This window comes from Electrophorus electricus, chromosome 3, assembly GCF_013358815.1.
Source record: "Electrophorus electricus isolate fEleEle1 chromosome 3, fEleEle1.pri, whole genome shotgun sequence".
Lineage (NCBI taxonomy): Eukaryota > Metazoa > Chordata > Actinopteri > Gymnotiformes > Gymnotidae > Electrophorus > Electrophorus electricus.
In genome coordinates, this window is record NC_049537.1 from 14,797,516 (window position 1) to 14,811,134 (window position 13,619).

Consider the following 13,619-nt stretch of genomic DNA (forward strand, 5'->3'; position numbering starts at 1 on the left):
CATCATGATTTGCACAGAACTTTGGCCCTCTGTACCTGGCCAAGGAATTACTAACCATACAGGCCAAGTGAAGTCATAAGCAGTCTACCTACCTTACCCATCCTCCCCATCTAAGATAGGAAGGGTGCATTTATCTCCAGTACTGAGGAGCTTAGGGAGCAGCAGTGGCTTCTGGTCATCCCCTATATCAGTGGCTGCAGAGACTATATCAGTGGCTGCAGTCACTTAGGAAAGTTAAACAGCCAGAGTGCTGGCTCTTTGGTCCAGTGGCTAGCGCTCAGGTTTACCTCCTGTCGGTCCTGGTTTTGAGGCCCAGGTAGGGTGGCTGCCTTCAGCCTTTGTTACAGACCGCTTAGTTGGAGACAAAAAGGGAGCTTCAGGTAACAGATGAGGTTGGGCATTTTGGTAGGCTATCATGTTGATAAAACCATAAGAGCCTTCATCTACAACTTAATGTAACATTACTGTAGAGAGCAACAGCAGAAGCAAACTCAACTGTCCAGTGGAGGCAGAGGTTTTTCACCCACCTTGCAAACAAAGAGGTTGTCAGTGCTTCCCACCCAAGGTTTGCTGTGGTTGCTTTACTAGGGTCAGGAGCTTGGGTGTAGATCCACTTGGTCTTGAGAATACATCAGTGTTAGCAGCCAGCAATACTTGATCCAGCTTCTTCATTCATACGGGTGTCTTCACATGTGAATGCCTTCATATTCATCAGTTTTGCTGCCTGGCATGTACTTGCTGATGTTAAGAACTTATACTTTGTCTCAATCTCTGCATGGATTTCACCTTTTTTTCCCCCTGATAATGGCTGAACTTCTGAAATACCTGCCAACAGCTTGGCCTAAGGCAATTGCCTGTACACAATGAGCTTGAATGGTAAGAGCTCCCAACTCCACCCCTCCCTCCACCTTTGGAGCAAGGACCCATTAAGTCATTCAACATGGCAGGGAGGGTGTTGGGTTATCTCCATGCTTGGGAATGATTAGGGATTAAATTTTGGGATACTACAAAGTTTTGCATAACTAAACTGGTAAAATGTGTTGCCTGATCTCAGTCAATTTGTAGAGGGAGTCCCCATTATGCAATTATTATATTATGGAATTTGTAGAGGGAGTCGCCAATGTTCTAGATATGTTGTTTAATATTTGACCACTGTTTCTGCATGACCATGCTTCAACCCAATCAGAATATTTGTTTACTCATACTAACAAATATGTTCTACCATCTGCTTCAGGCATTTCAGTAAAGTCAATCTGGATGTGTGCAAAAGGGCCATGCTGTGGGTGGGTCAGTGGTTCAGCGCACTGGCAGCTTTTGTCAGGATTGTAGCTCAGATAAGACAGAAAATGACAGAAAAAACTTCGCGAATCAGCAGCAATAGTGAACCCTGCAGAGAACCTTTCCCATCGAGCAGCTCACCCCTCCCCCACCTTTGCTGATGTGTGACATGCTGATATGCCATCCCGCCCTATGCTGCCATGTGGCATGCCATGGCAGCAAGCAGAAGGAGTACAGAGGCAGAAGCAACAGAAAGACCATATGCCGGGTTTCTGCACCAGTGCATTCATATACCTGTCAGTTGTCATGAACAAACTAGCAAAAACAACTGCTGCTTTTAACCCTTAAACAATCTGTCATAAAATACTGCATGGGTGACCCTGTTCAAGGGGTCGGTCCCGCCCTGGGGACCAGATCTACCAAATGAGCTTGAGCTTGATATCTGAACTGTGAGATTGGTCTTGAGAGTGATTGCCTTTCCAGCCTGTTCAGCGCATGTATTTCCCCTAGAGACACAACCCCCCATAGAATTGGTTTTGCATTTGACAGCAACAACTTTGGCTGGTATTTAAAAGGGATTTCAAGATGCCATTGACCAAATCACCAAATCACCAAATGTCTCACCTTCTGAAGTGAGATACTTCTGTTTCTCCATAACTGTCAAAAATCATGTACTATTTTGAAAACACGAAGTGAAACTTTATTTTCTCTGTCCTTCAGTTTTTCCCACAGTGAGCATGGAATTAGCAGCCGTGAAGCTTTGACAGGCCAGGGCAAGGGAGAGTTGCATGTGAGAGCAACAAAGCAATCATGATCAACCTCAGCAGGGGCAGATAAATGAGATGTGGTAATGTCAATCTACCATTGGTTCATCATTGAGACTGCTGTCCTAAATGTAGTTTTGCCATAAAATAGGAAGTATACATCATCTTGAGGTCTTCTAAAAACAGAGGTCATATGAAACAAAGAGCAATAAGTGGGAAGACCAAATGCAGTGGATAAGGCCAGAGCATTCTTGAGAGATGAGACTGTATCCTAGAATGAGATAGTTTTTTTGGATGGTTCCGTTAAATCTGAAAACTCTGGTTGAAAGACCACAATCTACTATAAACCTACAGACTCATTATTATTTACAATTACACCTCTTCATATCCCAAAGCCTCTACTACTCTCTTACATATGAGAGAAAAACATCAAACACAGTCATTTAGAGTGAGATATATGATCAATTGAATAATAATTGTGGTACTGTAGCTTGCACACATTCTAGATATGCTACATGTAAATTTAATAATAAGGTCACTTAAATAACCAACTCAAAATGTTAAAATATCACCCAATCCTCCTCGTATATCACTACAGAGTTGTAATCTAGCAAGAGATATAATCAGCTCTATATTGGACAAAACAAGAAAAAACTTCCTAATCATTTCATTGAACACCTTAGGACCATCAGAATTAAAGACTTAATTAAGGACTTAAATTAAGGACTTTCCAATATATATCTAATATATACCTAAACTGGCCCATGGGCATCATATCGTCTGTTATCAGTATCATTGGAAGTAAGTCATCTCCAGCTTAAAATGAATGTATTTTTGTACTAAACGTAAAATAAGAAGTAATTAAGGAGCATTATTATATATGGAGACTGGCAGTGCAGGAGAAAGATCCCAGTACAGCACATGTTGAATTGCTCCTCTGTTAGAGTGAAGAACAACAGATCAGGTTTAAGACAACCAACAAAATAATAATTATTATTATTATAATAATATAGGTTGTAACCTAGCCTCTGGAAAATAATGAGATACTTGTTTGAGTGTGGAAATGTCTATGTGACAATATTTTATTGAGTGATAACTCTGACAGCATGAATTTATTGTGTGATTATAAAATTCTAGGAGGCTAGAGAAGACTTAAGGCAATTCTCCAGAGTCTGTGAAGCTCTAGTTCAAGCACATTCTATTCTCTTAATTATTATCATAGTTTTGATTTGGGAATTTGATCTGATTTGCAAATGTTAGCTGGTCTGTCACAGACATGTATACACATACACATACATACACACACAAACAGGGAGTGGGGGGGGGGGGGGGGGGTTGAATTAGAATGCAAAAATACCCCCAGCAATTTAAGTACTGGGCAATTGCAAACTACAAACCTCATAAATTATGATGTCTTGTAAAGGGTCCTATGAAGGCCAGTATAAAGGTACCAGTTGCTGAGTATTATTTGTAAAACGATGACTACACAGCAAATGAACAGGTTGATGAAAGAATACTGAGTATGTTCTGGAGTAGATGTGAAATGTTCAAACAGAAGAAAGAATTGCCAGCACAGTACAGCAAAATACCTAATATACATGTAATCTATTGCAGAGAAAAAGAAAGAGAAAAATGTTGTCTTCTCTCTCTCCAACATTTAAAAATTTACTCTGCCTCCTTTTTGCACCAACAGTGGGAGCAATTGTATCCAGGATGTTTAGAACAAACAATGTTTTATGCAGGCTGAGTGGAACTAAAGATGAAATGGCAGTTAGCCGTAAGCCAGTTGCAGTTTAGAGACTGGTAACTCATCACTTAAAAGAGGCTTTTGTATAAAAAAAATGATGATGACGTCAAATGAACTCAATAAATGCATAAAGTCATCAATTCAGGGCAACAAATTCTCCTCCCCTCTCTTAAATATTTTCTTTGTTTTGTTTTTGGCATCGAGAGCAACTGGCTAAGAAGGCTGATTGCTCATTCTCTGCTTACTTGGTCACCATAAGCTGGCTAATTGCTCCAAAGGGAATTATTGGTTAAGGTTTATAAACTGATTTACTGTGCTTTACAGTATGTTGGAGATGCTTGAGTACAATCATTATCAGGTGAGATGCAACCTTGGCTTTTGAATATTTTCTAAACCAGATTAATATGACTGATGATGGAAGAATTTCATGGAGGATTTTTTGGAGTTTAGCCTTACAGTGTTACAGCATTGCAAATTCTAGTGTTGATGATATATGCATTTATTTATGCATGTAGACATGTCTTTATTATGTTTATTTATCCTACAACTTGCATTCAACTTACTGATCAGCTGTCATCAGTGTTGAGCTACCAGAATTGCATTCTCTAACCTCAGTAAAATGTATCATTGATATATTTCACTAGCTAGACTCAGGCTAATATGTCACAGATGTACAGTGTTATACAGTGCCATGTTCCTTCTCCATGGTGGCCTTTGTCCTTTGTCTAGGTGCAGACTCACCTGGAGAACCCCACCAAGTTTCACCTGCAGCAGACCCAGAGGCAGCAGGTAAAGCAATACCTGTCCAACACACTGGGGGCCAAGCTCAGCCCGCAGGCCGGTGCTGGGCCCTGTCCCAGCCAGGCTGCGGAGCACGGCATGCCCTCTGGCCCCGGAGCCAGCGCCCCTAACAGTCCTATGGCACTGCTCACCCTTGGCTCTTGTCACGAGAAGGAGGTAGGCACATCCTGGTACTCACAATTAGGCCCACTTATTAGGTGCTGTATGTATTAAAGGATCTTGTCAAAAGAAAATAACCCTCCACTTTTCTGTAGAACATTTAGCAAGACAAATTGTAATTGTTTAGATCACTATTACTATTCAATTATACAATGTCTTATTGAAATCCTATATATATCTTTGTTTATGTGTTCCCATTGCTGGTGTAGATGGATGATGTAATTGAAGATATTATCAGTTTGGAGTCAAGCTATAATGATGACATCCTTGGACTCATGGATGCAGGACTTCAACTGACCAATGCGGTAACTATATAACAATACCATTCAAACAAATTCTGTTTTAAATAGCTCAGCACCTGTGCATTAAGTAATTGCTTTATTAAGGGTTTTGATATTTTGTTTGTTTGTTTTAGATCCCAGTTACTTCTAATCTCTTGGACATCTACAGTAATCATACACTTCCTTCATCTGCGGTCACTATTGGAAACTCCTGTCCATCTAGCCTATCCAACGTGAAAAGGGAATTCTCAGGTATATATGCTTCCTTTATGAATATTTGCATTGATTCTGTGTAGACCTTCCATATAATCTGACACCTCTTTAAAGAAGGCAGATGCCATGTTTACAACGTTCAAGACCTTGCAAAACAAAGTGGTTACAGCCAAGAGCATTTCACTAAAGCATAATTTATCACAAATCTCTTACAAATTACAACTGTCTGAAAGCTGCCACAAACTAGAACATAGGTTGATAATTCACTTTCTCATGAAATACAACTACCCACATTGTGTGCAATTTTTAAATGTGCAACTACTACAATGAATGAAAATTATATTGTACCAAATAGTTACCCCAGATCCTGGCATGATGCACGTGGACCAACCTGGACCATGTGGAAACTTTGACTCTTATCAAAGGCCTGAAGGCTTACCAGTAGGTATGTTCCACTCCACTTGGCCTCTCAGGCATAGGCATATGTAAAACTGTAGGTTATATTTAGCAAATATATTTGTATTATTAATAAAATTTTAGTTAATTAAAGAAATTGTGCACAATATGGACATCTGATTATTAAACCTGTATCTGTAAACCTGTATCTGTAGCTGATCTAATATCTTATCACAACGAAGCAATGCAGCAAATTTTAGAATAAGTACTTCTGATTTTTTCATGTCATTTTTATTTGAATGATACGTGAACTTATTTTCAGTTTCTGTTGTTATCTGTTGCAGAAGCAGAAGTCAGAGCCATGGCAAAAGAAAGACAAAAGAAGGACAACCACAATTTAAGTAAGAACAGATCTCATATCTGTCATGTTCAGAGGCACCGCTTGTTGAGATGGTGGTGAGCGTTACAATAATTTACACAAGTTTATTTAAACTCTTATTATGCAGTTCATTTGCAGAGGTTTATTTTCACCACATAGCATAACCTCAATAAACTGAGCGGTGCTATGAACAACTGTGTATCAAAGAGGATTTGGTGAAGTATTGTGCAGTTATTGCAGTTGATTATGGATTTTTTTTTGGAGCACTGCAATAGATTAAGGGGATTTTGAACTTGTAATGAGAAGCTGTAAAGTAGTAGCTAAGTGCACTGAGAGCCATTATACTACTATCAACCTGACATACATGTTTCTCTTTTCTCTCTGTGGACTTTTCTATCTTCTCAGTTGAACGAAGACGACGTTTTAACATAAATGACAGAATTAAAGAACTCGGGACATTAATTCCGAAGTCCAGTGATCCGTAAGTCTTACAATAGACAGACAGACAGACAGACAGACAGACAGACAGACAGATGGTAAATTTCAAGACCATCAGAAACAAATTTATGATTAGCATAATCACAATATAGCAGAGTATAACTCTCGTTTAGTACTTTTTGAATTTCTACCCAACTTGTGTGATTCTACAAGTATAACTGGCGGAGTTGGTAGTAAAGTTATTTATCCCACTTTAGACAGATCTTCCACCACTTAATTCTAGAGACTAAAACTCCATGGAAAAATTAAAACAATACATGAGTGAACTTGGGCTTGGTGATAGTTGGCGACTGAAATGACCATTAACCAATCATTATTTCATATTGACTTTTTTCTTACCAGCAACTTAGTTATATCTGATATTTCATACTCCAGAATTTATCCCATCATAATCTGTAATCATGCCCCTGTATCATTTAATCTAAACATCAAAGAAATAACATAACCCATCACCAGAATGAGATTTAAAACTTATTTGCATAAAGATCATGATTTCAATTAATTTTTCACAAAAGAGTAGGCATCCTTCATGGAAATAAATGATTCTCCAGAAATCTCATCTCCATTGGTTTTGGAAAAGGCAAAAGATAGCAATGAGGAAAAATGATATTTTTTTCATGCAAAAAAAAAAAAAAAAAAAAGGATAAGGAACTTGAAAGAAATATTGAACAAAAAAACAAAGAATTCAAATGACACATATGCTGCAAATCCAACCGAACAGAGGGAATTCACAGAAAGTAAGTCATAGGTCAACAATATCAATCAAAATATTCCTCATACAAAGACTCAGACAAGATTATTTTGAATACAATAACAAATCAGGTAAAAATATGGCAAACCAACTCTGTTATAACTTATTTATTTGTTTATTTTCATCAATCATACAAAATAGGAAATACCAAGCAGGCACCTAAAGAAATAAATAATACATTCAGAGAAATTTACAGCTAATTACACATCCCAGACAAAAGAATCCAATTCAACTCCTTCCCCAGTAAAATGGGGACTTGACTTAATACGGAGCAAGCAGATGAACTGAGCACACTCTTAACACCTAATTAACTCCATAAATCTCTCAATAAGATCCCAAATAAAGCTCCGGGACCTGATGGGTTTTCATTTTCTTTTTTGGAATATATCATCACAACCAACATTTTAGAATATAAAGAATATTATTATCCAAGCCATCTGGATTTGCACATCAACATTTTATGTTTCTGGAAAAGTTATTAACAGAAGTTCTCTTATTATGCTTTGAAGCATTATATTACCACTATATCCATCCCTCTCATTACTTGAACCAAACCTCACAAACTGAAAATGTTTTGGGCTCCTTTAACATCTCATTAGACTTCCCTGCTTACTAATCAAAAAACCAACACGCATGCACAAACCTAATACAATCCTCTCCAAAATCTTATTCTATTTTCATCTTCTTGCTCTATGATCTCATACCTTTTAAGTCAGCACATACAATCCCCCAGTAACTTCCATACAACTCACGACATGCAATGCTAGGTCATATCAAATCCCATTATGTCTGTCCACCTGTCTGACCGTACATCTACCTGGTCCTGTCACGTGTGCTTATGTATATCTGTCTGTCCATCCATCCATGTGTAATCATGGTATAAAGGTGAGCAGGTGGGGAGTGGCTTCATGTAATATGTTGAAATCATACTTGAAATGAATAATTTAAAAACATTGTAACTTGTTAATATTTATTGTTGTTTTGTAGCAGTTTTTTTATTTAATTTTTGTATATAGTTGAATACATTAGTAGGAGAGTGGTGGCATGGCCTCAAAGCCAGGGAATATAAAAACATAGGTGCTTCACTAAATTAATTCCAAAGTAAAATTAACCAAAAACAGAACAATACATTTCTATGTACATTTTCCTTTTTCTGTGTAGAGACATGCGGTGGAATAAGGGGACGATTCTGAAGGCCTCAGTGGACTACATCAAGAAGCTGCAGAGAGAACAGCAAAGAGCTAAAGAGCTGGAGAGCAGGCAGAAGAGGCTGGAGCATGCCAACAGGCACCTACTGCTTCGAATTCAGGTACACCTAACTCAGAGCCAAAGCCAAAGAGTTGAGAAGCAGTCCCAGAATCCATCTCCTTCAGTTTCAGTCTGTGCAAGCTCAAGTGTTAAATCTTCTTAGCGTAGATACAGTCTACCATAACAGTCCAAAGCAACACAGTTAAGAAAATTAAGACATAGGTTAGTTAAATACAGGAATAGAGTAAATATATTGACTGAGCTTGTCATTCCATAATCTAAAAATTGGAGAAGTTTGGTTTCAGTTCATTATTGAGCACCAGTATCCGGTGTTTTGATTACTATATAAAGATCTTGTGCAAATTAAACCTTTTTACTGCACATTTTTATACTCTGACAAGTTCTTACATTGAAAGCATAAGTACAAATAATTACCAAGTTGTCTTAAATTTCATTCAAGTTATTTAACATCAGGGTATGGATTAACACACTCAGAGGATAGTATACCACCCCTCCCTATCTGAAAGCATAGGCAGTGTTGCTCTCTCAGGATCCTGGCCACAGATAGATGTGGCATCATCAGGAAGCAAACTTGTGACCTCCTGATAACATGGCAAACACTTTTCTGTTGTGCCACTTGGGAACAGTAAAACCCCACTGGGTTTGATTGATGACTATGCGTGCTTGTCTGTTAGGAGTTGGAGATGCAAGCCAGGGCTCACGGCCTGCCTGTGGGAAGCTCCTCTGCACTCTGCTCCACTGAGCTGGTGGCCCGTGCCATTAAGCAAGAGCCTGGTCTGGGCGACTGCCCCGCTGACCTCTATGCCCATACACACCTCCCAAGCCCGGACTCGCGCCCCACCACCCTGGACCTCAACAATGGGATGATCAGCTACACTGTCAGCTCCGCCAGTGAGAGTGATGCCGTGCTCTACCGTGTCTGCGATGGCTCCTCCGGCAAGCTGGAGGACATGTTTGTGGATAGTGCTCTGTCACCAGTGGCCACCGGCAACACCCTGCTCTCGTCGGGTACCCCCACCCACTCCAATGACAGCAGCAGGCGCAATAGCACAAGCACAGAGGAACAAGAAAAGGGCTGTTAGTGCTGTGAATAAACTCACTGTTGTCTTTACAGGTGTTACTATTTCCAGGAAAATTAGGCCTTTGTTGTTTGGTAATCGGATGGGATATATTGCAGAACTGTACAAATGTAGGGTTCTGTGTACTCCTATGAATTTTTTTAAATTTATTTTTTACAGAAATAATTCTTGGATGTATTGCTTTTATTAGAATAATGATTTCAATTTACACATGATTTTTGACATTTATTTTTTAGTTGTTTCTATTTTTACTGATTAGACAGACACTACAAAAAAGCAAAAATCAACACAAGTAGAACTGGATAAGTTGGCTGTTGAACAACACTGCCAATAATCATTAATAGCTTATGATGCTACCCTTTGTGCTTAAAAGTCTGTGCCATTTCATTGACATAGCACGTTATGGTCATGGATTTAAACTGCCACACAACACTGCCAAAGAAGCTACAATACATATCCACAACAAACTCTAAATACTGCACACAGAATGAAATAACGTGCAACATTTGTGGTTTTATCCTTTGCCAAGTATCCTTCCATTTGTCACTAGCAGTGGTTTCATCCATTAACCCAGTACTTTCACCCACTGATTCATCTGCGTTATTAACAACATTTGCCATTTATAACCTAAAACAGATACTAGATCTTAATCTTAGAGTAAATGTGTTACATTTAAGAGTTACATCATGTAATCTAAAAGCAAAAAAAAAACAAAAAACAACAAACAAAAAAAAAACATTACTGTATCAAAGTTAATAAGTTTAAGAAAAGTTTAAAATGAAACAACATAGTACATAAGAAACAATGTTTACATTTTAAAAGGTGAGATTTTTAGACTTTAGGTTTTGTAACAATAACTATATAAGTTGTCCATTTACAATAGCAAAGTATTTACTGTACATTTGAGAAAATAGACTCACTAAAAATACAGCATTTTTCTATCACAGAAATACAGCAATAATGATTAGTCAAACATGGCAGTTTCTTACTGCCACATTTAACTCAGTATTGCTGAAGTTCCTATTACAGTATGATATAGATTATAAGACTAACAAGAACTCTTCTCTGTACTGTGCTAAGTAATCATTATGATATTTAAATGCAATTTCAATTAGCATAATCTGAACACAAATAATACATATTTTAATAGTAACTTATTACAATCAAAATCATGTTAAAATTTCCTTTGTAAATTTTTGCTTTGAACATATTTGTTTTGTAGCCAAGTTTCTCATTAAGTTGTCTTGGAATATGAAAAAGCCAGCAGTTAACTATACAATGCATTATATCTCTTAGTGACTGTTTAGTGCTCCAGTGCTTTCTTGTTCCATTTAAAAATCTCTGTAGAATAAGTATGATTTACCAGTGCCTGAGTATGTTTTAATTAACTTAATTATACTGAGATATATTGCCGTCAAACTCAAAGCACTATCATGCTCACATTACAGCTTGAAGTTATTAGTCATTCTACACTGAGACATGTCAATTTATCTGTAAACTACTATTTAATATAAGCACTAGTGCTTAAAGTGAACATACAAAGCATATAAAATGATAATATTCATTTTTTTAAAATTTCAATTAATGTTTGTAACGCTCCTTTATCGATGTATGCCAAATCTCTACCTCTTGTTGGTGGGAGGTGCCTGCTCAAGTGACAGTATTAACATTGATTGGATGGTAATTTTACAGCATTTACTGAATTTAGACTTTTGGATCCAAAATTATATTTGCACAGTTTTTTTTTACAACTTAAAAAGTAATCATATAATACAGTTATCTTAGTGCTGGTATCTAAACAGTAAATCAAACATGCTGCTCAGTGTTGAGAATATTTCTTCAAGGAAGCCTGCAAGGTAATTAGAGAAGTGTTTTTAAACCATTTTGCAGCTAAAACATGAGCTACATAAAATATTAGCAACTTGCTTCCAAAATTTTCCATTTACAGCACAAGATACACTTTGCCTGCAGTATCATACATCCTTTTTCTGTGCTTTCTTGTGTGAACTACTGTGACATGCTTGTCAGTAAAGCTACTTAAAGGGTACATGAGGAGTTATATTTATGAAGAAATGAAGATTATTAGATGAAAAACCTAAAAAAAAAATTAAAAATACAGCCACAATCTCTGTAAATGAGGATGAGCTAACCTAGAAGGCACAATATTAATGGAGAAAAGAGCTGAGAGTGTGAATGGTTACTGCTCTGATCCAGTGCTGAGCTCATCACACTACTTCTCATACACTTTGTGTAGCATGACATTACTGGTGTCATTAAAGATTTATGAAAAGGAGTTGGAGAGTAGGGATAGTTATCTATTATAAGACATTGACAGAACAACTTCAGTATGGACTATTTTATGTTAAACTGAAACCATTATATTAAAGCTGTTGAAAGTGATATTTGTGGTTATTGCTAACTTCAGAGACTTCCCACACACTCCATCAAAAAAAGTACAGACAGAGAGAACTGCCTCATGGTAAAAATGTTTCCAAACTGATTAATACAACTACACCATACTGAAAACTTGCTGATTAGTATTTGGAGCCCAGGACTGACAATTATGCAATAGATAATGTTAAAATTTGGGATTAAGTATGCACCTGCTCTTCCAAGGCCAGTGGGTAAAGGCATCCTCACCAGTCCTCTGGAGTGCTTCAGCCTATTGTACAGAGCTTTCAGGGGCCAGTCCTGATGCCACATATGCAGCTTGAAGACCAGCATGCACTGGATGATACAGAGCTCTTCTAACTCTGTAGAAGGCTCCTTTCACAGGCCACATACACCATGTATGTTGACATTCACAGCCTCACTATGGAGCTGGCAATGCAGAACTTTCTAGGAAGATAAAAGAAAGAAATAAATACAGGCCGTGAACTGTAAATATGTGCCTGGACAATCATGCTGCATTTATAGTGTTTGCTAATAAACAATTTGAGTGATGTCACATTATTTTGACGACTCTCAAATACCAACAAAAAAAGTTAATTGATTAAAGAAACTTGCTTTTTCCCCCCAATATCTTCTTCAGTCATATGTGAATGCAGAAAGTGCATGTTACCATTTCTAGCTCTGGACTGATCAAATGTCCACAATCAACTAATCTATCAAGATCATCCTCCCACAGGTTTGGGGCCAGATCTTATAGCATGGTTTCAATAGCAGTGTGTGTCAACACTGATGCTGGATCAGAACAGTTGCCATGTAGTTCCCTAGGTCTCTAAAAGCTCAAAGAGGACCCTGTGCTTTATGAGTGCCATCTAGAGGAAGAACTATGCAAGGAGCATCTGAACACTAGGCTGAACATAAAAAATAAATTAATTAAATCGTTTAATAATGTGAATGAGAAAGTGAACATTTGCACTACACCTTGAGCATTTCTGGAAGCCCACTGGATATGTCGGTGAGGTACAGTGCAAAAGGAGCTTCTATCCAGGAATGCTGCGACAGGTGCAATGTAAGTACACAACTTATTCTTGCAGTTTGTGAAATTCAAGCACAAAATTCACGTCTTTGCTCCTGTACTGGCATTGATGTAGGACAGAAGGGTGATGGGAACCCAAATGCATGGGGTGCGTTTTCTACAGAGTGAGGCAGCCATAATGACAATGTCCAAACATACTCCTCCCCCAATGGGAATGATGGGTTCAGTACATCTGTCCACATTAAACTTGTGGACCTCCTCCAGGATCTGTAGCACCATGTCCATGGATTTATAAAACAATCATAACTAAAAGCAGCTAGTTGGGGTAGGTACAAAGTAGAGATTTCTGACAATGACAGGTGAATGTATACATGCTTACAAACAATAATTCCCCCTCTGGAATTATTGGCACCATTGCTGAACAAAAGCAAAAGTAGGACTTGAGGGAAAATATCATTGTGGTTTAACAGTTTGTTCTTGTACTCAGTATACTGGAGAATTCTTGTCTAATGTGATATACACTACATGGACAAACGTATGGACACCTACACAAAACCTACATAAGTTTTTATGACATCAC

At 37.9% G+C, this 13,619-nt stretch overlaps 2 protein-coding genes across 3 annotated transcripts; one reads left to right on the plus strand and one right to left on the minus strand.

Moving 5' to 3' along the window:
- Positions 1-4,114: 4,114 nt before the first annotated feature.
- mitfa (melanocyte inducing transcription factor a) lies at positions 4,115-9,618 on the plus strand. 2 transcript variants are annotated; one of them, XM_026999659.2, is made up of 9 exons: positions 4,115-4,147; positions 4,519-4,746; positions 4,959-5,054; positions 5,165-5,282; positions 5,599-5,688; positions 5,984-6,040; positions 6,424-6,499; positions 8,429-8,576; positions 9,211-9,618. In XM_026999659.2, the coding sequence occupies exons 1-9, from the start codon at positions 4,115-4,117 to the stop codon at positions 9,616-9,618; spliced, it is 1,254 nt and encodes a 417-aa protein (XP_026855460.2). The 2 variants fall into 2 exon arrangements, with proteins under 2 accessions (XP_026855460.2, XP_026855461.2); XM_026999660.2 differs by having other exon boundaries at positions 5,608-5,688.
- A 2,194-nt stretch (positions 9,619-11,812) lies between these two features.
- On the minus strand, positions 11,813-13,330 carry eevs (2-epi-5-epi-valiolone synthase; the record flags this gene model as incomplete). Its single annotated transcript, XM_035524105.1, is given in 8 exon segments — positions 11,813-11,898; positions 12,219-12,374; positions 12,377-12,408; positions 12,410-12,453; positions 12,677-12,824; positions 12,826-12,875; positions 12,985-13,009; positions 13,011-13,330. Coding segments are annotated over 8 exon segments (861 nt in total), but the record flags the coding sequence as incomplete, so codon positions are not given.
- Between the last annotated feature and the right edge of the window lie 289 nt (positions 13,331-13,619).